General features: G+C 52.0%; 1 protein-coding gene across 1 annotated transcript in view; it reads right to left on the reverse strand.

The window, feature by feature from the left end:
• COLEC12 (collectin subfamily member 12) overlaps positions 1–21,760 on the reverse strand; it is a 110,114-nt gene that overhangs the window by 87,533 nt on the left and 821 nt on the right. The window contains exon 2 of the mRNA XM_054179690.1: positions 6,062–6,112. Coding sequence (XP_054035665.1) covers positions 6,062–6,112 — 51 coding nt within the window. The remainder of the gene's footprint in view (positions 1–6,061; positions 6,113–21,760) is intronic.

The following is a 21,760-nucleotide window of genomic DNA, read 5'->3' on the forward strand; positions in this document are numbered from 1 at the left end:
CTGCAATTCCTTGCCAACTTCCCCAGCACTCAGTGCCTACTGAAAACAAAAGCCACAGAGCACTCAGACAGAGGACCCTCTGTGTGGAGCCCCTGGACTGGAGCCTCAACACAAAGCCAGGAGCCACTGGGGGCACTGAAGTCTCCCTGGCACTCAGGCTCACCTCAGGCTCATCCTCACCACCTTCCACCTTGCTGGCCATGGCAATTTAAAGGGCCTCTCCAAATGAAATTTCTTGGACTAAGGTGAGCAGCCACAGGAGCAGCACCACTCAGTGCAGATGTAAGCACACCTCAGCTGACAAGCACAGCCTGGCAGTGAGCTGCAGCCAAGGTGCTTGGCTTCCCTCTGCCTTCCACAGCGACCCTGTGGCTTCGCATGAAGCCTGCACGCTGCAGGCACACCTGTGAGAGAATGCCCAGGGAGGGATGAGCCCTGTGGCACCTGGAATCCCTCCCTGGGAAGAGCTGACAAACTCCTACAGCTTAAAACACTTTTGTGTGTGTTTGTTTTGTAGGAGGGTTAAGGTTAGTGTAGATACAGCACATCACCATGCTGCTGCCAGGCATTTCTTGGTGCATGTTATTGTGGATATGAACAATGGCCTGGATGTATGCAGAGACAAGGTCTGAAGTGATTCCATCTGTGCAGTGTTAGTGGATAAATGCCATTGGTGAACAGGCCATGAATCCCAGAATCCCAGAACTGTTTCAGTTGGGAAAGCTCTCCAAGATCATCGACTCCAGCCATCAGCCCAACTCCTCCATGGCCACTAAACCCTGTCCCCAAGTGCCATGGCCACACCTTTCTGGAACACCTCCAGGCATGGAGACTCCACCACCTCCCTGGGCAGCCTCTGCCAGTCCCTGACCACTCTTGCAGCAAAGACATTTTTCCCAATCTCCAACCTAAGCCTCCCCTGGCACGATTCCAGGCCAGGAGCTGTGGTTACCATGGTCATGTTTGCTGAAAATATTTTCTATCTCGAAGTTTTTCTTATCTGTAAACCATTCATAAGGCTTTTATCTATTGCTGCACTCCTAAAATTCCCCAGTTGTATCTGATCAAAGGTGGAGAAATATCAAACAGCTTCTCATTGTATCAAATAATAAACAACAACTACACGAAAACAGTTACTGAAAGGGGCTACTTCAGCTGCTCCCAAGCCACTCAGCAGAGGGGAAAATCCTATTTTCCATTTCCCCCTCACCTCTTTATAGCAGAGCAGATTTGACTGTTGGGTGGCAGGATAATTCATCCACTTCTGGCCCAGAAATGCCTAGATTTAGCTCTCACACCTGCAGCGATGCTCAGGAGCTAGATTGCTGTAACTGCACAAGAGAGACATCCTGACTGATGATCTCCTGCATGCAGGACCACAGAATGGTCAGGCCTAGCAGGGACCTCAAGGATCATCCAGTCTCAACCTCCCTGCCGTGGGCAGGGACTCCTCACACTAGGTCAGGTTGCCCAGAGCCACATCCAGCCTGTGGATGTAACCCTATAGAAGATACCTTTAAGAGGACCTACTTCACTTGAGGAGGCCCCCAGGTAATTTTTACCCCTCCTTTCCTGGCAGTTGTTGACCTACAGGGTGTGGGGAAGACTGCAGGACCAGTGCCTTGGTATGCACTGAAGATACCCAGGGACATGAGGGACTGTCCCCTGCCCCTGGCTCAGCAGCAAAGTGAAGCAGGGAGGCCCCTGACTCATGACCTAGAGCATGGCAGTGCCCAAGATGGGTACTTCCATGGAGGGCAGAATGGCAGCCTCCAGTTCTGGCTGTGTTTGCCATGGGCAAGGTGCAATTATCTCACTCCTGTTTAGCCTTCTGCTCATCTGCAGGGTACTGGCCCTATTTTCTGGTTCCTCAGGAGCTTCCTCCTCACCAGCAGGGCTCTCAGCTCCTTTCTGGGAGGCCTGAAGATTTCCACAGCTGCAGACTTACCCACACTGTGCAGTACTGCCAAGGTGTTTTGGCCTTTCCTCATCCATTCCTCCCCAAAGTGGGGTGTGTAAGGGAGCCAAGGATGCTGCCTGATGGGAACACAGCAGCAGTGTGCTGGGGAAGGCAGCAGAGAGGCACAGCTTGGTATCTGCAGCAGACAACTTCAAAGCAGCCTGAGCACTGACTGATGCAGTCTCCTTCTCTGGAGGCTTTCAAGCCCCATCTGGATGCATTCCTGTGTGACATGCCCTGGATGATGCTGCTCTGCAGGGGGTTTGGACTGGGTGATCTCCAGAGGTCCCTTCCAATCCCCCCCACTCTGTGATGCTGTGATGAAGTGATGATGATAAGCAGCACACTGCCCTCCTCAGTGCTTCCCCACTGCAGCAAGCTGGAGGCATTGCAGCTGAGCATCACACTCCTGGCAGCATCCCTGCACATCTGCAGCATCCATTGAGAAGAAGTAAACAGCACCAGTCAGCTGGAAGGAGCTTTCCTCAGCCTCCTTCAGCCCCTGCAGCAGTCTGTCCCAGGCTCAAGGGAGAGAGAGTGCTGGTGTGTATTTTCCTAGCATCTTGGAGCTGGCTGCACCTCTGTGCACTGTTAGTCAGCACCTTGGTGCTCTGTGCTTCCTGTGTTTCTGTGCTTCCTCTGGGCAGTCACTGGTCTGCTGACCTAAAAATAAAGGAGCATCACAAATTCTCTGAAATTAGTTTATCTGAGCAGGAGGGGCAGGAAAAGGGGAAGTGGTGCAGGACAGTTTGTATCCAGTCCTCTTTTCAGAAGCTTCATCTTTTGTATCAGCACAGTGTGGCCAGCAGGAGCAGGGAAGTGATTGTGCCCTGTGCTCAGCACTAGTAAGGCCACCCCCACAGTACTCAGCTCAGTTTTGGGCCCCTCACTAGAAACACAACTGGGGGTGTTTAGTCTGGAGAAAAGGAGGCTGAGGGGACACCTTCTGGCTCTCTGCAACTCCCTGAAAGGAGGCTGTAGCTAGGTGGGAGTCAGTCTCCTCCCAAGGACAGGTGATAGGGCAGAAGAAACAGACTCAAGTTGCTCCAAGGGAGGTCTGTGTTGAATATTAGGAAAAATTTATTCACCAAAAGGGTTGTGAAGCCCTGGAACATGCTGCCCAGGAAAGGGATTGAGTCACCATCCCTGGAGGGATCTAAAAGATGTGTAGATGTGGTGCTCAGTGACATGGTTTACTGGTGGAGTTGGCAGTGCTAGCTTAAGAGTTGGACTCAATGATCTTAAAGGTCTTTTCCAGCCTAAATGATTCTATAATCCTGTGGGAATAAGAACTGTTGGAGAAGGCCTCACTCTCTCCCTCCCTCCCTTTGCAGACCTCTTCCTTCCTCGAACTGAGCTACAGGCTCTAGCAACAAGGCAGCTAATAATAAACTCTTCAGCTGAACTCTAGGAAAGCAGCTTGGTCAAGGCTTTGCCTGCCAAGTGCTGACCAAGACTTGTTCCCAGCTGCCAGCACTGCCTTTATGTTTTATAAGCTGTCACACTTTAGCCATCTCCCCATCAGAGCACACTTTGTTCCAAAAAAGGCCTAACACTTCCAAATGATGGAGTCAAAGGCACTTGAGTCATGGTCCTCCTCCCATGTCTCCTGTCAGTGAGGCACACAGGGACTTCTCTGGTCACACCATATTAACACAACTGCCCTTACACCACGAAGCAAACCCCACACTCTATCAGCTTCTATTGCTGCCCACTCCAGCAGGCTATACACAGACAGAGCTGGGCTTGCTGCAGCAGCAGCCAGCAGCCAGGACAGCACTCCTTTCAAAATGGCCTTTTCTCAAGCATTTGCACCACAAAACATGGGTTTGCCTTGGACTTGCCCTGTGTTGCCTTCTTTAAAAGGTGAGTGAACACCATCAGGACAGCAGCCATAACATGTCTGCTAGCCAGGCTGGAGCTGGAGCAGCTCAGCTGCCTGCTGGCCCCAAGAGCAACCTCAGGTGCTTCCCTGGGAATGCCAACCCAGCTGGCCAGGGCATTGGAGCTGTAAAGGACATGCAGGTCACCTTCCTGAAGGGAGGGCCTGGTGCCAGGTGAGGCAGCCAGTGCTGCTGGAGGCTGCTGGCTCCCAGTCCCTGCAGAGGTGGCTCAGAGGCTGTCTGAAAACATATCAGGGACTGCAGCAATGGGAAGGCACTGAGCTGGGTGTTCTGAGGGGGGAACACAAAAGCCCTTGCAGGCAAACTTGCTGGTGCAGGGATGTATGGAAACCAGGTCAAGCTAGCTCCTTCCTGTGCTGCCCCACGATGCTAGGAAAGATGAGGGAGGGGTATGGGAGGAAGTTTGGGCTCAGAAGGAGTAGAGACAAAGAAGGCTTCTCGGAGCAGAACATTCAGTTGTGCACTGAATTGCACAGCTCTCACCAATGCCAATGATAAGGCTTCATGACCCTGTTCCCCTTTTAGTCAAGGCTCTTCTTCCATACAGCAGACTTCTAGGACAGCTCCCTCGCCTCAGCAGTGTAGTTTGTGTGAAGGAGCAGAAGGTTATGGCTGTTTCCTAAGGGTGGAACTACCCTGTCTCCTCCTTTTGTGGTGAAGTCTCCTCCTCCCACTGCCAGCCTGCTGGTCCTCTCCTCCTGCCCCACCAGGCAGAAGAGCAGAGGTGTTTCTGGCAGTGCTCAGATTAACCTGGCATGTCTCAGGAGGGAAGCAGTGCAGATGGGTAGCACCACACCACCCAGGAGAAAGACATGAAAGCGAGCTACAAAGAAACGCCACAGCAGTGCCCTGGGATGGCAGCACAGAGGCCGCCCACTGCTGCCCACAACCTCTCACAGGCAGGAGCAGGCTGGCTAGGGACAGCCAGGGAGCGAGCAGCAGAGGGAAGCATTTTTATAGCTGCTACTGTAATGGGTGTTTGAGGTGACAGAAGTGAACAGCTAACATTTCTGCTCAATGAACAAGACATTTCTTCTTTTTTTGATATTTCAAGGCCTAATCCAGAGAAAAACCCCAACACAAGAGTAGGAAAGAGCCCTGGGTGCAACCTTAGGGCAGGACCTGCCAAGCCACAGGTGCTGGCTCTGTGACTGAGCTGTCCAAAGTAAAGTTCAGCAGCTGGGAGCAGCACAGGAGTTCAGGGGTAGAAGAGGGCACAGGAATGTGATCCCCCCTCCCAAATGCCACATCCCCTTACACTGCCTACACTGCTCCTTTGGGCATGGACTTGTTTTTCATTTTCAGCTGGCCTTTCCTATCCCTCTGCCAAGCAGGCAAGTTGAAAGTGACTCTTGTTGCAGCCACTTTCACAGGAGAGAAAAGACAAAGCAAACTCTTCTCCCACTGGCTTAGAGATGGAAGGGCAGCTGGCAGCACGAAGGATGAACTCCTCGGGCTGCTTCAGACAGAGCTGGCACTGTGGATGCTCAGAGGCCACCGAGTCACCTCCCTGTGGACACAGTGACAGAAGTCAGCCTGCCTCAGTCTATTGGCTGCAGAAACTGAAATGTTTCCTTGAGGGAAAGGGAAGATAAGAGCCTTGAAAAGAGGAACCTCACAGGCTGCTGCCTCCTGCTCAGAGGTGTGTGGCCTTCACAAGAGAAGGCCCTTTTCAGTGAACAAACATCCAAAAAAAAGAAGGACAGAGGAAACAAGAAAGTGCCTGACCTCATGGTCCCAGATCTTGCCATCAGAATGCATTCACACCACAGCCTTCTGTCTGAAGAGCAGAGCACAGCACACATCCTGGCTCAGCTGGGACTACAACCTCTGCAAGCCTACAGGAGGTCCCACATTGCCAAGCCCAGTGCACAGCAGGCTGTGTGCCAAAGGGAAGCCTGGGCAGAGAGAGCCTGTGGGTCCTGTCCTACAGCCAGATCCTTCCCTTCTGCTCAGGTATGACCTGCAGCTCCACACCGCCAGCCAGCAACGAAACCAACCACGGCCCTCTGCCCAGAGCTGCTCCTGAGGTGTGCTGAGCACCAGCAAAATGAGCCAGGCCTGGAGCTCACACCCTCCTCTGTGCAGGCTGCAGGGGCCACGGACCTGCACCTGTGTGGCTTGATGCTGCCAGCAAGGGAGGCTCTCCCAGCCGGTGCTGGGACAGCAAGCTGCAGGACGCGCTGCGGCCACTTACCAAACCTCTTGTAGCCAAAGGACTGCACCTCCTCCTCCTCTGCAAAGTCGTCTGCAAAAAGGAAGACACAGCAGCAGGTTACTACTACTGCCACTGGAAACAGATGGGAAGAAGTTTTGTCAGGTGCATGTTCATGAACTGATGCACAGGACAGTTTCATTGCAAGGTGTCTTACTGACCTCCCACACCACCCCTGTCCCAGGGCAGGAAAGGCAGCTCAGAGACCATCCCCCAGGCACAACCTGCAGCAGAATCCAGACTACAAATGGTTTGTCACCTGCCAGCTATCCTGAGGCCTGCCTGGCCACCCAAGTACAGAACAAGGCAGACACCCCTCCTCATGACAACTGTCACCAGGCTGCCACCCGGGCAGGCTCACCCATGCCTTGGCACTTGCCCCAGCCTGCTGCCTGTGCTGCCCAGGTGGTCAGGCTCAGGTCATCCAGCACCAGCTGGGGGGGCTGCAGAAGTGCCACATGTAGCTATGGGGAGTAGTGAGACAGCAGACAGAGGGCACGGCTGTCCCTCCATCCACCACCTCCCACAGCCTGGCCTAAAGAGGCAAGATCCAATAAATATGGAAGCAGAGCTGACAACCTCAAACAGACGAGGAAAAGAAAACCCCCTGAAGCCCTCTGGTTCTCATGTTCACCAGCCAGCAAGCAGCACAGTGTTAATGACCACTATCTTTTTCAGTCAGAGCTTCATCTCTCTGCACTTCCTACCAGCAGCAAAGGAGAAGTCAGGCATCAGCAGAGGAAACAAAACACACCCTTGGCTTTTCTGTAAAAAGGCATGCTTGTGTTTGTGTGCTCAGCCTCCCTCACCAGCACAGCCTGCCCTCTGCTCAGCCTCCCTCACCAGCACAGCCTGCCCTCTGCTCAGCCTCCCTCACCAGCACAGCCTGCCCTCTGCTCAGCCTCCCTCACCAGCACAGCCTGCCCCCAGCACAGCCTCCCTCACCAGCACAGCCTGCCCTCTGCTCAGCCTCCCTCACCAGCACAGCCTGCCCTCTGCTCAGCCTCCCTCACCAGCACAGCCTGCCCTCTGCTCAGCCTCCCTCACCAGCACAGCCTGCCCTCTGCTCAGCCTCCCTCACCAGCACAGCCTGCCCTCTGCTCAGCCTCCCTCACCAGCACAGCCTGCCCTCTGCTCAGCCTCCCCCACCAGCACAGCCTGCCCTCTGCTCAGCCTCCCTCGCCAGCACAGCCTGCCCCCAGCACAGCCTGCCCTCTGCTCAGCCTCCCTCACCAGCACTGCCTGCCCTCTGCTCAGCGTCCCTCGCCAGCACAGCCTGCCCTCTGCTCAGCGTCCCTCACCAGCACAGCCTGCCCCCAGCACAGCCTGCCCTCTGCTCAGCCTCCCTCACCAGCACAGCCTGCCCTCTGCTCAGCCTCCCTCACCAGCACAGCCTGCCCTCTGCTCAGCCTCCCTCACCACCACAGCCTGCCCTCTGCTCAGCCTCCCTCACCACCACAGCCTGCCCTCTGCTCAGCCTCCCTCACCAGCACTGCCTGCCCTCTGCTCAGCCTCCCTCACCAGCAGAATCATAGAATCACAGAACTGTCAGGGTTGGAAGGGACCTCAGGGCTCAGCCAGTTCCAACCCCCCTGCCATGGGCAGGGACACCTCACACTACAGCAGGTTGCTCACAGCCACATCCAGCCTGGCTGCAAACACCTCCACGCAGGAGGCTTCCACCACCTCCCTGGGCAACCTGTGCCAGGTTCTCAGCACCCTCATGGGGAACAACTTCTTCCTCACATCCAATCTCAATCTCCCCACTTCTAGTTTTGCTCCATTCCCCCCAGTCCTATCCCTCCCTGACACCCTCAAAAGTCCCTCCCCAGCTCTCTTGGAGCCCCCTGCAGATCCTGGAAGGCCACAATTAGGTCTCCTGGGAGCCTTCTCCTCTCCAGCCTGCACAACCACAACTCTCTGTCTGTCCTCATAACAGAGCAGCTCCAGCCCTCTGCTCCTCCTCGTGGCCCTTCTCTGGACACCTTCCAGCACCTCCAGAGCCTTCCTGTAATAGGGGCTCCAGAACTGCACACATCTTCCCTCTGTTCAGTCTCCTGCCACCAGCACAACCTTCCCTCTGCTGAGTCAGAGAAGGCAATAGCACCAGGAGCCCAAGCGCCCTGGCAGGCAGCACAGCTCTGGCTGCTCAGCTCCCACTTCCCTATCTCACAGGGGGTGCAGAGCAGAGCCATTCCACCTCCCACAGGCACTCTTTCACATGGGGGAAGCTCTCTTTGAAGAGGACCTGGGACAGGGCTTCCCAGGTGGTGGTGAGTGGTTGGCAGCCCCCTGGAACCACAGCACCTTTGTGGTGTTTGCCAGAGCACTTCTGGCGCTGCTGGGCACCCCTACCCCTGCTCTCCCCCAGACCCAGCAACTCCTGGGCAACTCTTGGGCTTCTGCTGGCATTGCAACAGCAGGGAGGTGGACTTAGCACCCTGGGAAGCTTCATCAGGAGGGAGGTCACCACCCTCTACCAGCCTTCCAGGATGGGGTGCCAAGGAAGCTCACTCCCATGCAACCTCTCCATCCAGATCTTTCCCTGACACGAAGGGTGAAGGGAACGGAAGCAAAAAGGCAGTTAAGGGATTCCCCAGAAGAGAACATTTAATGAGTGGCAGTGGAAAAGCAAGGTCAGAGCAGATGAAGAGATGTCATGGACTGAGAGCTCTGTGCTCAGTTAGACTTTTGTTAGCCACAGACTTACTGCACACGAGGCTGCTCTGCATCATGAGACTGGACTAGGAGCCCTAGGGGGATGAATTCAGAGGTGAAGAAATGGTCCTCAGCCAGACTCAGCAAAGTCTGAATCATTTGAGTGTATGTCCAGCAACAAATCTGACCTGCACCTCTTTCTGATCTGCAAAGGTGCCCTGCAATGAAGTCTGAGGCCAACCTCGCCTGAAGCAGCAGCAGAGTCCATGACAGGCATCACTCTGCAGAATTTCAGCCTTTATTCAGCACTTTTGAAAAAATAGCTCAAGATGTCTGTTTTTTCACCAAATTACACAAATCTTGCCCACTGCCAGAGGCACTCCTGTCTAGAGCTTCAGCTAGACCCCCCAGTTCAAAGGTGCATGTGACAAATGGAAGAACCAGTGGACATCCTGGTTCTGAAGGTAAAAAGAATCCTTCTAAACCCCCAAATGAGCCAAAGCCTCACAACTGTGCCAAATGTACAAGGGTCACCTGACACAACATCAGCCACAGCAAACCACAGCAGGCAACAGCCAAGCTTCTCACCCCAGCAGGGAGCTACTCTGGAGAGACCTTCTCCACTTGCACAAAAGATAAGACACTGCACAGAAAAAAAATTATCAGCACCAGAGTTCTTAGCTTCCTGCCCTCCCCTGCCCTCCTTTGTCTCTCAGGGCTCTAACCTGCCTTATCTGATGCATATCTGTCACATGCCTCCAGGCTGGGGTTAAATCCTGCAGCTCCATCCCATGCCCCAAGAGCTTCCTCCCAGACTGCCAGCCTCTTCCCAAGCTGTTTGTTTTTCCACACATTGCCCTCTGACCCTGAATCTGTAACAATAGTTAGGGGCTTTGCAGCTTTTTTTATTGGTGACAAACATTTGTGTGGTTTGTATCCAGATCCATTTCCATACACAGAGATGTACTTGAAATGGCATCCTGGGGTGCATTAGAAGGGCTGTGGTGAGCAGATTGAGAGAGGCTCTCCTGTCCCCCTTCTCTGCCCTGCTGAGGTCACATCTGGAATCTTGTGTCCAGTTCTGGGCCCCTCAGTTCAAGAGGGACCTCAGGGAACTGCTTGAGAGTCCAGCACAGAGCCACAGAGCTGCCGCAGGCAGCGGAACATCTCCCTGTGAGCCCAGGCTGAGGGAGCTGGGGCTTGGAGCAGAGGAGCTGAGGGCTGCCCTCATTGCTGGGGATAAAGATGTGCAGGGCTGGAGCCAGGCTCTGCTCAGGGATGGCCAAGCACAGCACAAAGGGGCACTGGGGGCAAGCTGGAGCAGAGGAGGAGCCACAGGAACAGGAGGGGAAACTTTGTCACTGTGAGGGTGACCGAGCCTAGAGCAGGCTGCCCAGAGAGGTTGTGGAGTCTCCTGCTCTGGAGACTTTCCATTGCACCTGGATGTGTTCCTGGGTGACCTGCCCTGGGTGCCCTGCTCTGGCAGGGGGTTGGACTGGAGGATCTCTGGAGGTCCCTTCCAACCCCTAAGGTTCTGTGATTCTGTGAAACAGATTCCTTTGAGATGTCAGCAGCACTGCCTGCTGTGCTGCAAGGTGTGATTATATTTTTCATTTGTGTAAGCTCTGAATACCTCATTTATTAATCTCTGGCTCTGGAAGAGTCCTTGTGGTGTTTGCAAGGAAGAGGAGGCAGGCAAGGCCAGCTCTGTCAGCTGGCATATTGGCTTCTGCTCACTGAAAGCTAAAACATCAGAGAAAGTCTTGCTTTAGTCCCTGTGAGTTGATGTAGCAGCAGGCAGCATTTTAGGGGAAGTCTACTACAAAAATATTTCACAGACTGAGCTTAGCAATCTTTCAGTCCTAGCTGCCACCAGGCACTTTGCTCAACTCACATGCCAATGAAATGTTGTAGAGCGTGAGCTGTAATGTAAAGAGCTTAAGGAAAATAAAGATGGGAGGAAGAAAATGAACAAACCAAGATTAGACTCAGTGTTCCAAAAGGAACAGCACCTTGGGCTTGGTTGGAAGCCCTGCTTCAAAAGAATGTCAGAGGTTGGAAGGGACCTCCAGAGATCATCCAGTCCAAGCCCCTTGCCAAAAGCAGGATCCCCCAGGGTAGTGTGCAGGGGAATGCATCCAGCTGGGCTTTGAAAGTCTGCAGGGAAGGAGACTCCACAACCTCTCTGGGCAGCCTGCTCCAGGCCGCTCTCATCCTCACATTTCTCCTCATGTTGAGGTGGAACTTCCTGCGTTCCAGGGTCTGTCTATTACCCCTTGTCCTGTCACAGGACACCACTGAGCAGAGCCTGGCTCTGTCCTTCCCACGCTGCCCTGCACATCTTTTTCACCAGCAATGAGGCCCCCCCTCAGGCTCACAGATTCACAGATTGCATTGGGTTGGAAGGGACCCTCCAACCTCCCTGCAGTCAGCAGGGACTCCCCCAGCTAGATCAGACTACCCAGGGCCACATTGAATCTGATCCTAAATGTCTCCAGGGATGGGACTTCAACCATCAGCTTCCCAACTCTCATTGTGCTTTCCTCCTCATGTCCAACCTAAATCTGCCCTGCTCCAGTTTCAAACCATTGCCCCTTGTGCTAACCCCAAAGGCCCTTCTGAACAGCCCCTCCCCAGCCTTCCTGTGGATGCCTTTCAGACATTTAAATGTAGCTCTGAGGTCTCTGTGGAGCCTTTTCTTCTCCAGGCTGAACAACCTCTTCTGCAATCTGAAGAGACTCAGCTCCCTCAGCCTTTCCTCGGAAGGGGGATGCTCAAACCAACCTGTGTTTGAAATATTCCCAATGAAGTTGCCACCAAGCCTGCCAATGCTAGTGCCAGGCAAAGCCGGCTGCCCAGCCCATGCCTTCAGAGGACTGTTGCACTCGCTGGAGGCAGCAGAGCCTTGACCCTCAGCTCTCTGCTCCCTTCACAAAACCATGGAAGCTTTGTTACTGGTTTTACAAGAAGGGAGCAGCTTTTCTGGAGAAAAGGATGGAAATGTGCTCTGTGAGGAGTGCCAGAGGTCAAGAGAACACACTGCAAGGAGGGAGGCAGACAGTGAGCAAACCTCCGGCAGGCTCTCGTGCCTGGAGCCTTTGAAGGCTGAATCAGGAATCGGAGGGGAGGAAACCGATGTTTGGAGCACTGGTGGCTGACACTGCAGAGGGAAGTGGTGTGGGGTTACATCAGTGGTGCTGATACACTTGAGTGGGGCTGCAACTGGGTTTTGTTTGACACTGCAAAAAGCTGGAAGGTAGAAACACTTTTCTTTGGCTTAAATGCAGCCCTGCTTGGTTCCAGAGGGCTGGAATGAGAGCAGTATTTCCCTTACATATACATTTATCTATAGACAAGCTGATTTCCCTGAGTGAAAAATACCAAGGGTAGACTCCTCCTTGAAGCAGACAATAATGCAGGATCAGTTGTTGTGCTCCAGCTGGAACAGTTAACCCTTTAGCGCTGGAGACGCCAGCCACGCCTGAGCTGTAAGCTGCTCTGCTCTCAGCTGTGAGCTGAAAGCCCGGGAAGCCAGAATGAAATGCAGGAGCATGAAAAGCTGGTTCAAAGGTGACTGCTTATTGCACTGACTTTTACTGAGCTCTAGGAGAAGGAAGGTCCATAAAAGAGGTGAACTTTGGGCAGGACACAAACACATGTGAGCAATCAGTTGCATTAGCCAAGCAGGGGAAGGACCACCGCGGGTCTCCCATTCCATCAGGTTTACAAGGGTCTCCTCGGAGGCTGCAGCAGATTGCCATGTGGAGCTCACAGCAAACTGCTACAGAGGAGTGGCTTGCTGTAGCCCAGTAGTAGTACATCAAATACTGCAGAGTCAGTTCAAAGCCAGAGATCTGGTCTCTGAGGCTTTCAGATATTTTGGCAAGACCCCACCCAGCAGAGCCCCGATGCCAAGTCCTGCTGCCTTCCCATTACAAATTATTACTGCAACACCTCTCATAAATACAGGTCTACAGCTAAGTAAGTTACAGCACAATACTTGAAGGGAGTGGAAATTATAAACCAGCAGTGCAGTTGGGGATTAGCACAGCAAACAGAGGGAACTCATTGAATCTAAACCAACTTAGACTCTCATTTGATGAATTTGCTACAGGCAAAGCAAGAATCTGCAGAGCAGAGCTATGTAATTTCTACTTCTTGTTCTTAAAGCTTAAATAAACTAATCATGGACCACTTAGGAGTCACTCTGAGGTCAAGTAAGAAAGAGCTGGCCTGGAGCCAAGAAGGATGCCAAATCTGCCCTGGGATTACACAGAGCCTACAGCCCCTGGAATGCTTGGTCCCTTCACCTCCACAGCCTCGGGTCTGAGGAGCCCTGGGGGCAATCTGGTTTTAGGGAACTGGTTTCCATTTCATCCTCTTTCTTTTGTGGGTGTCCTTGCTGGCACACTGAAGGTGTTGCAGAAAGCTGCTTAGCACACATGTCCAGCTGTCACCTTCTTGCCAGGCTGGACAGATGGGCAGAGGCCAAGGGCAGGAGACTGAACACATCCAAGTGCCAGGTTCTACACATTGGCCACAGCAACCCCATGCAGTGCTACAGGCTGGAGTCAGAGTGGCTGGAGAGCAGCCAGGCAGAAAGGGACCTGGGGGTGCTGGGTGATGGTAGGCTGAACATGAGCCAGAAGTGTGCCCAGGTGGCCAAGAGGGACAGTGGCATCCTGGCCTGCAGCAGGAAGAGTGTGGCCAGCAGGAGCAGGGAGGTCATTCTGCCCCTGTGCTCAGCACTGGTTGGGCCACACCTTGAGTCCTGTGTCCAGTTCTGGGCCCCTCAGTTTAGGAAAGATGTTGAGATGCTGGAAGGTGTCCAGAGAAGGGCAACAAAGCTGGCCTCCTCTTCTCCGGGCTAAGCAACCCCAACTCCCTCAGTCTCTCCTCACAGGGCTGTGCTCCAGACCCCTCCCCAGCCTCCTTGCCCTTCTAGATGGCATTCAGATGCTGGCCACATGCAGCCAGGTGGTGCCCAATCATGTCTACAACAGCTGTGTGCAGTAAACATGGCTTGAAGGTCTTTGTTTAAAGGCTTTATTTTAAAGCCTTGCATTAAGGAAAACACTGATATCCTACATGGCATTTCCAAATCTGAGGAAATCTGTTCCAGGAGACAATCATCAGGGCTGAAAACTGTCATGCTGACTTTCAGCTCAGGTTTTAGAAGTCCTTTTACAAGAAGTCCCTCTGAAAATTTGGTTTGCAGTACATTAGAACTCACACACAACAGTCTGGGTTGAAAGGGACCTCCAAAGGTCATCCACAGTATCCCAGTCTCACAGTATAACTAAGGTTGGAAAAGACCCCAAGGATCATCAAGTCCAACCTGTCTCCACAGACCTCATGACTAGACCATGGCACCAAGTGCCACGTCCAATCTCCCCTTGAACACCTCCAGGGACGGCGACTCCACCACCTCCCTGGGCAGCACATTCCAATGACGAACGACTCGCTCAGTGAAGAACTTTCTCCTCACTTCGAGTCTAAACCTCCCCTGGCACAGCTTGAGACTGTGTCCTCTTGTTCTGGTGCTGGTTGCCTGGGAGAAGAGACCAACCCCCACCTGGCCACAACCACCTTTCAGGTAGTTGTAGAGGGCAATGAGGTCACCCCTGAGCCTCCTCTTCTCCAGGCTAAACAATCCCAGCTCCCTCAGCCTCTCCTCATAGGGCTGTGCTCAAGGCCTCTCCCCAGCCTTGTTGCCCTTCTCTGGACACCTTCAAGTGTCTCAATGTCCTTCTTAAACTGAGGGGCCCAGAACTGGACACAGGACTCAAAGGTGCAGCCTAACCAATGCAGAGCACAGGGCACAATGACTTCCCTGCTCCTGCTGGCCACACTATTCCTAATGCAAGCCAGGATGTCATTGGCCTTCTTGGACACCTGGGCACACTGCTGGCTCATGTTTAGGCAGCTGTCAATCAGCACCCCCAGGTCCCTCTCTGTTTGGCAGCTCTCAGCCACTCTGACCCCAGCCTGTAGCTCTGCCTGGGGTTGCTGTGGCCAAAGTGCAGCACCTGGCACTTGGACTTGTTGAAAGCCATCCCATTGGACTCTGCCCATCTGTCCAGTCGGTCGAGATCCCTCTGCAGTCCAACCTTCTCCAACCCAGAGCTTCCTCAACTAGATCCCTGAGCCCTGTCCAGCCTCACCTTGAATGCCTCCAGGGATGAGGCCCCAGCCACCTCCCTGGGCAACCAAGCACCATGCTGGGAACTCAGGGCTGTGAGATCAATTTGCAGAAATAATGACATGCAGTGCAAGAGTTTCCTTCAAAACAAACCTCTCTCACAAAGCTTTAGTAGTTAGGGCCTCATGTTCCCCACTGACTGCAACTCTGTACAATTAATGTTAATATAACCAAGGATAAATTGTTTGGGTACCATTTGGAAAGCTGAAGCAGCATGGATGCAGAACGCTGCTTCCAGCTGTGGAACAGCTGCATCCAGGGCCTAGCTGGGGGGAATACTTGTGGTGTCAAAAAGCTACTTCTGCCCACTCTGTCCATCTCAGCCCTCCCAGGGAAAAGCAAAACCTGTCCCCTTGTGAGGTTTCCCTCACAGTAACACCTGCTCAACAGCTGAGAGCAATGCATTTCCCAGATGATATTTCCAAAGCTTTGTGAGCGGTCACCAGAGCTGTGCATTTCTGATCACTAGGAACTGGTTCTGCATTCAAAGTGCTGACCCAGAGGTGAAACTGAGCCAGCAGAAGCACAGCAAGCACCAGTGTCCTTCAAGACATTGATGACTTCATCAGCCTAATCGATTTTCACTTCTGCACACAGCTTTTACTCTGGACAGTCTCCTGCCTGTGCTGAAGTGCTGCTCATGCCCCTTCCTCTCCACAGATGCTTTATTTCACTTCTCCTCCTGCTCTGCCTCTCTCTGCTGGTTTCTCCTACTGGCCCTTTTCATATTCATGTCTTTCTCTCCTTGCTTCTATTTTGGTGAGCTCTCCCTCACAAAAACCTACCCCACACTTCAAACCCGTCACTGTGCTGGCAGTGTGTGTGTCCCAGCCAGGTCTGAACTTGTCACACAGCAAGCTCTTCCAGACAGGAATGACACAGACCCTGCATCTGCACAGTACCTACTCTTGAGAGGAGCACTGGCACAAACTCAGCTGAGCCACTCCTGGAAGTCAGCAGGAAGTCATCCTTTGGGATGCTGCTTGAGCCTGGATTCTAACAATAAGCTTGATGCTTTTCCCCACCTCTGTCCTTCAGTTACTGATCTGGGATTGTAACTGCTTTCAGTATCACAAGGAAGCAAGTGGTAAGGCACCAGACCAGAGATCCTCTCTAAGACATGGATTGTGTCTCTCATCACCCCACACAAAACAAAGAATCATGACAAGTAGGTGTGTTTGAGTGTTCTGCTGTAGATCTACTCCCTGACTGCTAGGCCCGAAAAAGAATGCAAGAATCGCAGAACGTTAGGGGCTGGAAGGGGCCTCCAGAGATCACCCAGTCCAAGCCCCTGCCAGAGCAGGAGCACCCAGGGCAGGCTGCACAGGAAGGCATCCAGGTGGGTTTTGAAAGTCTCCAGAGGAGACTCCACAACCTCTCTGGGCAGCCTGCTCCAGGGCTCTGGCACTGTACAGAAGTTTCTCTTCATGTTGAGCTGAAACCTTCTCTGTTCAAGTTTGTCTTCACTGTTCCTTGGCTTATTGCTGTGCACCACCCACAAGAGCTTGGCCCCCTCCACTTGCCCCCCACCCCTCAGCTATTGAGAGACATTGATCAGATCCCTCTCAGCCTTCTCCTCTCCAGACTAAACAGCCCCAGGTCTCTCAGTCTCTCTGCACAGGGGAGATGCTCAAGTCCCCTAAGCATCTTCATGGCTCTCCCTTGGCCTCTCTCCAGCAGGTCTCTGTCTCTCTGGAGCTGGGGAGCCCAGAACTGGACACAGTGCTCCAGGTGTGGTCTGAGCAGGGCAGAGCAGAGGGGGAGCAGAACCTCCCCAGCCCTGCTGGCCACACTTTGCTTGCTGCACCCCAGGATCCCATTGGCTCTCTTGGCCACAAGGACACTTTGCTGCCCCATGCAGAACTTGCTGCCCAGCAGCACTCCAAGGTCTTTCTCCATGAAGCTGCTCTCCAGCAGGGTGGTGCCTGCTGTTATTCCTCCCCAGGTGCAGGACCCTGCACTTCTCCTTATTGACCTTCCTGAAGTTTGCCTGCAGCCAGCTCTCAGCCTGTCCAGCTCTGCTTGGATGGCAGCACAGCCTGACAGGTGTCAGCCACCCCTGCCCCTGCTTTGTATCATCAGAGAACTCGCTGAGGGTGCACTCAGTGTCCTCATCCAAGTCATTGATAAAGATGTTGAACAAAACTGGAGAGAGAGAAGATTTAAGAACCTCAGAGGTGTAAGAACAATGGCTCTAGTTCTACTTTCTTTGTGCAGCATGGAGACAGCCAACAGGAGTGCTTCTAGAACACAGCTTGTTAAAGCACCACACAGCACTGCCACAGTGCTGGGGTCAGGACCAGTGGTGGTGTGGAGGGTCAACCGTAGAACTTGCAAGCTTAAATCTCTCCTATTTCAGTTTAATGGTTTAAGAGCAAACAGATTTGTTCTCATTAGGGCACTGAAAAATTGTCCTTCCCTGTCTGGATGTTAGAGAAGGCAATTAACAACAGCACTGGATGGCACTCACATTCCGAGCAGTACAGTCTGTTACCCTTCAGAACTCATCCACTTTGCTCCCCAGTGAGGTCCCAGTCTTCACCTTAAATTTATGCACCAAAAGGGACTGCAGTTTTAGGTGGAAGCAGTCAAATTCCAAAGACAATTAATCTTGGGCTGATCCCTCCCTCATACAGACCATGCTCACATTATTAGGAGGATTAGGTTCACTTTCAGTGCCTGGTAGAAAAGCATCTTTATTTTGCTTTCCAAGGGGGAGGGCTGGAAGGGCAGAATCTGTGTTCCAACACAGAGAACCTCAGGATAAGGAAGGTTTTGTGAAGCTGAAGATAACTGGGCACACATCCTCCACAGCACCGAACTGTTTCTATCCTTGCCATTTCTGCCAGTTCTCTTTATTTAACCCTGACTTTCCTCTGCAGATTACCTTTCTCTCTTTATTCCAGCAGACAAAGGTGTTGGAATCTCTGGACATAATGGTCTTTACGTGCAGATCTAAGTGGATGTGACAATAAAGGGCTCTGTTCAGCTTCCAGCTGCAGCAAAGTCAATCTAGAATATCACAGAACATTAGAGGTTGGAAGGGACCTCCAGAGATCACCCAATCCAACCCCCCTGCCAAAGCAGGGTCACCCAGGGTAGTCTGCACAGGAATGCAACCAGGTGGGTTTGGAATGTGTCCAGAGGAGACTCCACAAGCTCTCTGGGCAGCCTGCTCCAGAGCTCTAGCACCCTCCCACCGAAGAAGTTTCTCCTCATGTTGAGGTGGAACCTTCCATGTTCCAGTTTGTATCCATTGTTCCTTGGCTTACTACTGTGTACCACCCAAAAGAGCTTGGCCCCCTCCACTTGACCCCCCACCCTCAGAGTAAATTTATGTTCTCCAAAGTCAGAGAAGAAAGAGCCACGAGAGATGTTACACAAGTCCCTTCCTCACAGGGACATGCTCAGCCTTCAGAGAAAAGCAGAGTACTGCACGAAGAGATGAACTGCAGCTTCCCGTGAAAACTCTCCTGTCAACAACAGCTCCCCTGCTGATTCTGCTCAGTGTCCTTTGCTGCTGCACAGCAACCTTCCTGCCTGTGCAGCAACAGACCTCTCTTGCACTTTCACAGCTTCCTACACTTTGCTTTCCTCCATAGCATCAATAAGAACATCTAACAGAGGCTTGCACCATCACCTTCCTCATCCCTATGCTGCAAACCCTCTGCTACCACCGTGTTCAGCAGGCACAGTGACTGCATAGCAGCACTGCTCAGGACTTGTTCTGGGCTGTCTCACACATTTATTGTAACTGCTGATGCCTTTGAACTTCCCTGGGAGGGTCCTGCCACACGTCCCCCACACAGCACTCCCAGCTCCTGTGCATGTTTCATGTCTGTGTCACTATATTCATATAAACTCTGTGGTCACTGGACTAAGCAGAAGTGACTGGATCACTTCACTCCTAATCCTTGTGTTTCAGATGCCTTCTGGCTTCTGCACAATGCTCTGGACTGGATTTTTTCTGAAATTTGAAGTTTCTCTCCAGGAAAGCTCTAGCTGCAGGTGACTGTTCCTTTGACTTCCTGCACACAAGGTTAGAGAGAGACACACATCTTTCCTTCTCCCCAGAATTAGGATATTTAGAATTTGCATGCACACAGGCTCAGCTTTTGCAAATGGAGGCTCTGCCTCACATCCAGGCTCCAAGTTAAAACACAGGAGGGATTGTTCCAGCACTATGGGCTGGTGCATCACCAATTGTAGTTACAGGGTGAAATGTGTAAGGCAAACCTGAAGTAAAAGGAATTGGCACTTCCCACAAAAGCTCAGTGTACTCCATGCGCTACAAACCCTGTGCACAAAGCACACAGAGCTGCCTTTGAGGCAAACTGGGGGATGCTAAGAAACTTGGGCACCCAGAGCAGCCCACTCCTGAGGCAGTTCTGGCTTCACCAGTGCCAGCAGAGTGCAGCCGAGGACGAACCTGTGCCACTGGTTACCTCTTCAGTGTAGAGGAGCTGCACAGGCCAGGGCATATGGTCACACTTCAGCTCTCAAGCACAAGACGTCAGCCATTTCCTCCTCCAGCACCACTGCTGCACAAGGGGGGGTGTACAAGGGGTACACAGCTAGGTGCCTGTGATGGCAGAAGGGAAAGTGGGGGAGGAGGATGAGTGGAAAGAAGCAGCTGAGCTACCTTGAGTGTCATCATTCAGTGCTGCTCTGTTGTCCTGGAGCAACAGCCCCCAGATGACCACCCTGGCTGCCACTGCCCACTTTGGAGCACCAGCATTAAATTGTCAACCAAACAATACCCACATTTCATATGGAGATACTCAGCACTAGCAGTGCTCTGACAGCAGTGATTTCAGACACAGTTGGAAGTAATAATTACAAAATACATCACAGGCTGGAGGAAGTTCTCGGCTCCAAGCACACCTGCACCTATCCTAAACAAAGGCCAAAGCTTTTGAACAGGTGGTGCTGTCTGGCTATGAGCAAGCTGTTCCCATTCATTTCCCAGGCAACAAATAGTCCCTTGCACCCCAATAAACATCCACAGCCTAGAAATATGTTTTGATAAAGATACAGCTACCCCAAAGGTGGCCAAGCCCCTTTATAAATCACATGAATTGGTACTGAAAAGTGCCACAGGTTGAGAGCTCAGTGGAGCTCACCACTACATTAAAACCTAAACTTCCATTTCCTTTACTGATTTAAAACACAACCAATGATAAATACCAGCAATGGAAAAGAGACTTTTTTTTCCCCTTAAAGATATTTAGTGATGTAATTATTTAGATATTCCCCCATTCTCCAGAGAGGGTCTCACAGAGACAGCTGCAATCAACAGCTCCTTTTGTTGTTACTGAGCAAAACCTGTAACTACAGCAAGCTCTGCAGCCCTACCCATTGCCACCTCCACCAAGATGCAGGACAAAACATGGAAGCTCAAGTCTGTACTCTGTTTGTTCCAGAAAAGGAAATCCCAGAATTAAAATTTGGGTTGGCTCTCTGACTTCCTCATCGCTGGCAAGGGCACTTGATGTGATGATTTGTTTGCAGTCTCTCAATTCAAGGGCTCCCCTCTGCATCTTTTGTTACAGATTCCACAGCTGCGAGGTACAGCGGCAGGGCGGCTGTGAGCACTCTCAGGGAAGGACCAGCAGCTCCCTCCTGCTGGATGGAGTCCAGGGCACCCACTCCTGCTCCCAGCAGGAGCAGCATCTTCCCTCCAGCTGCCACCTTCCTGCTTTGCAAAGGAGCGAGGGAGGCAGGGTGGAAGGAGATGCAGGGTGTGTTATTGGCATCCCACCTTCTGCCCAAGCTGACCCAGGCTCGGCCCCAGCAAAGGCAGAGTGTGAGGCTTTCAGTGATCACAGCCACGAGTTTACATGACTGGATCCTCACTGTTTTGGTTTGTTCTTGCCATTACATTAATGGTGACAATGACAAGCTGATGACAATGCTTTTGGCAAATAAATATGCCTGTAAATAAAGAACGTTGTAAATACATTGTTTGTAATATGTTGCACAGCCCTGTAGAGGCTATGTCAGAAGTAACTCAAACAGCCTGTGTGGGCTTGCAAAAACACCCACCCCTCAAAACCCAAAAGGTCCTGCCTTCAGGCAGCTGCTCTGGCAAGTGAATAAATAATCACATCATTTGCTATCCCAGCCCCTGAAAACTCAGTGTAACTATCATATTTACTGGGCTCCTGGCATCTAGAATCAAACTCTGCAATTCAAGCACAGGCACACTGGTGCCCCAAACCAATTTTCTTCTGTGTATGGTTTTCTCCTTCCACCCTTCGAGTTTATTTTTGCCTCTGAAGACAAACTAGATTCAGCTCTCACAAAGTCCCAACAGCTTCCTAAACTTTCCATAATGCCCTTTGATGTTTTCATTTTAAGTATTCCCTCTGCCTTTTGCTGTGAGGCTATCAATTTTCTTACACAGAAGGCTTCCTTGCAACTCCCCTAATACATCTTTAATAGGTGGAAGTGCAGCACTCTGGCAGTCTGCTCCTTCATTTGATTTTTAAAAGTATATCATCCGGATAGTCAGAACTCTCTAGGATGAGGTCAACCTGAAGTGCACGTTTCGCCCATTTGAAACAAAAAGGGGGGAAGAAAGAGAAAAGAACAAAGTTTCAGTTTTCACAGATGCAAAGTGAAGACCAAATATTTTCCAGTCGTTGGATGCTGAGGAGAAATATGCCAAATACATTTCACAAGCCCGTTAAGCCTCTGCTGGCACCTAATCACTGCCAGATGTTTAGAGGCAGCACCAAGAACACCGAAAAACGCTGACAAAAAATAAACAAATCAATTAGGGAGAAATAAAAGTCTCTCAGGAGCCCGGGGAGGGTAGA

This window comes from Dryobates pubescens, chromosome 3, assembly GCF_014839835.1.
Source record: "Dryobates pubescens isolate bDryPub1 chromosome 3, bDryPub1.pri, whole genome shotgun sequence".
NCBI lineage: Eukaryota > Metazoa > Chordata > Aves > Piciformes > Picidae > Dryobates > Dryobates pubescens.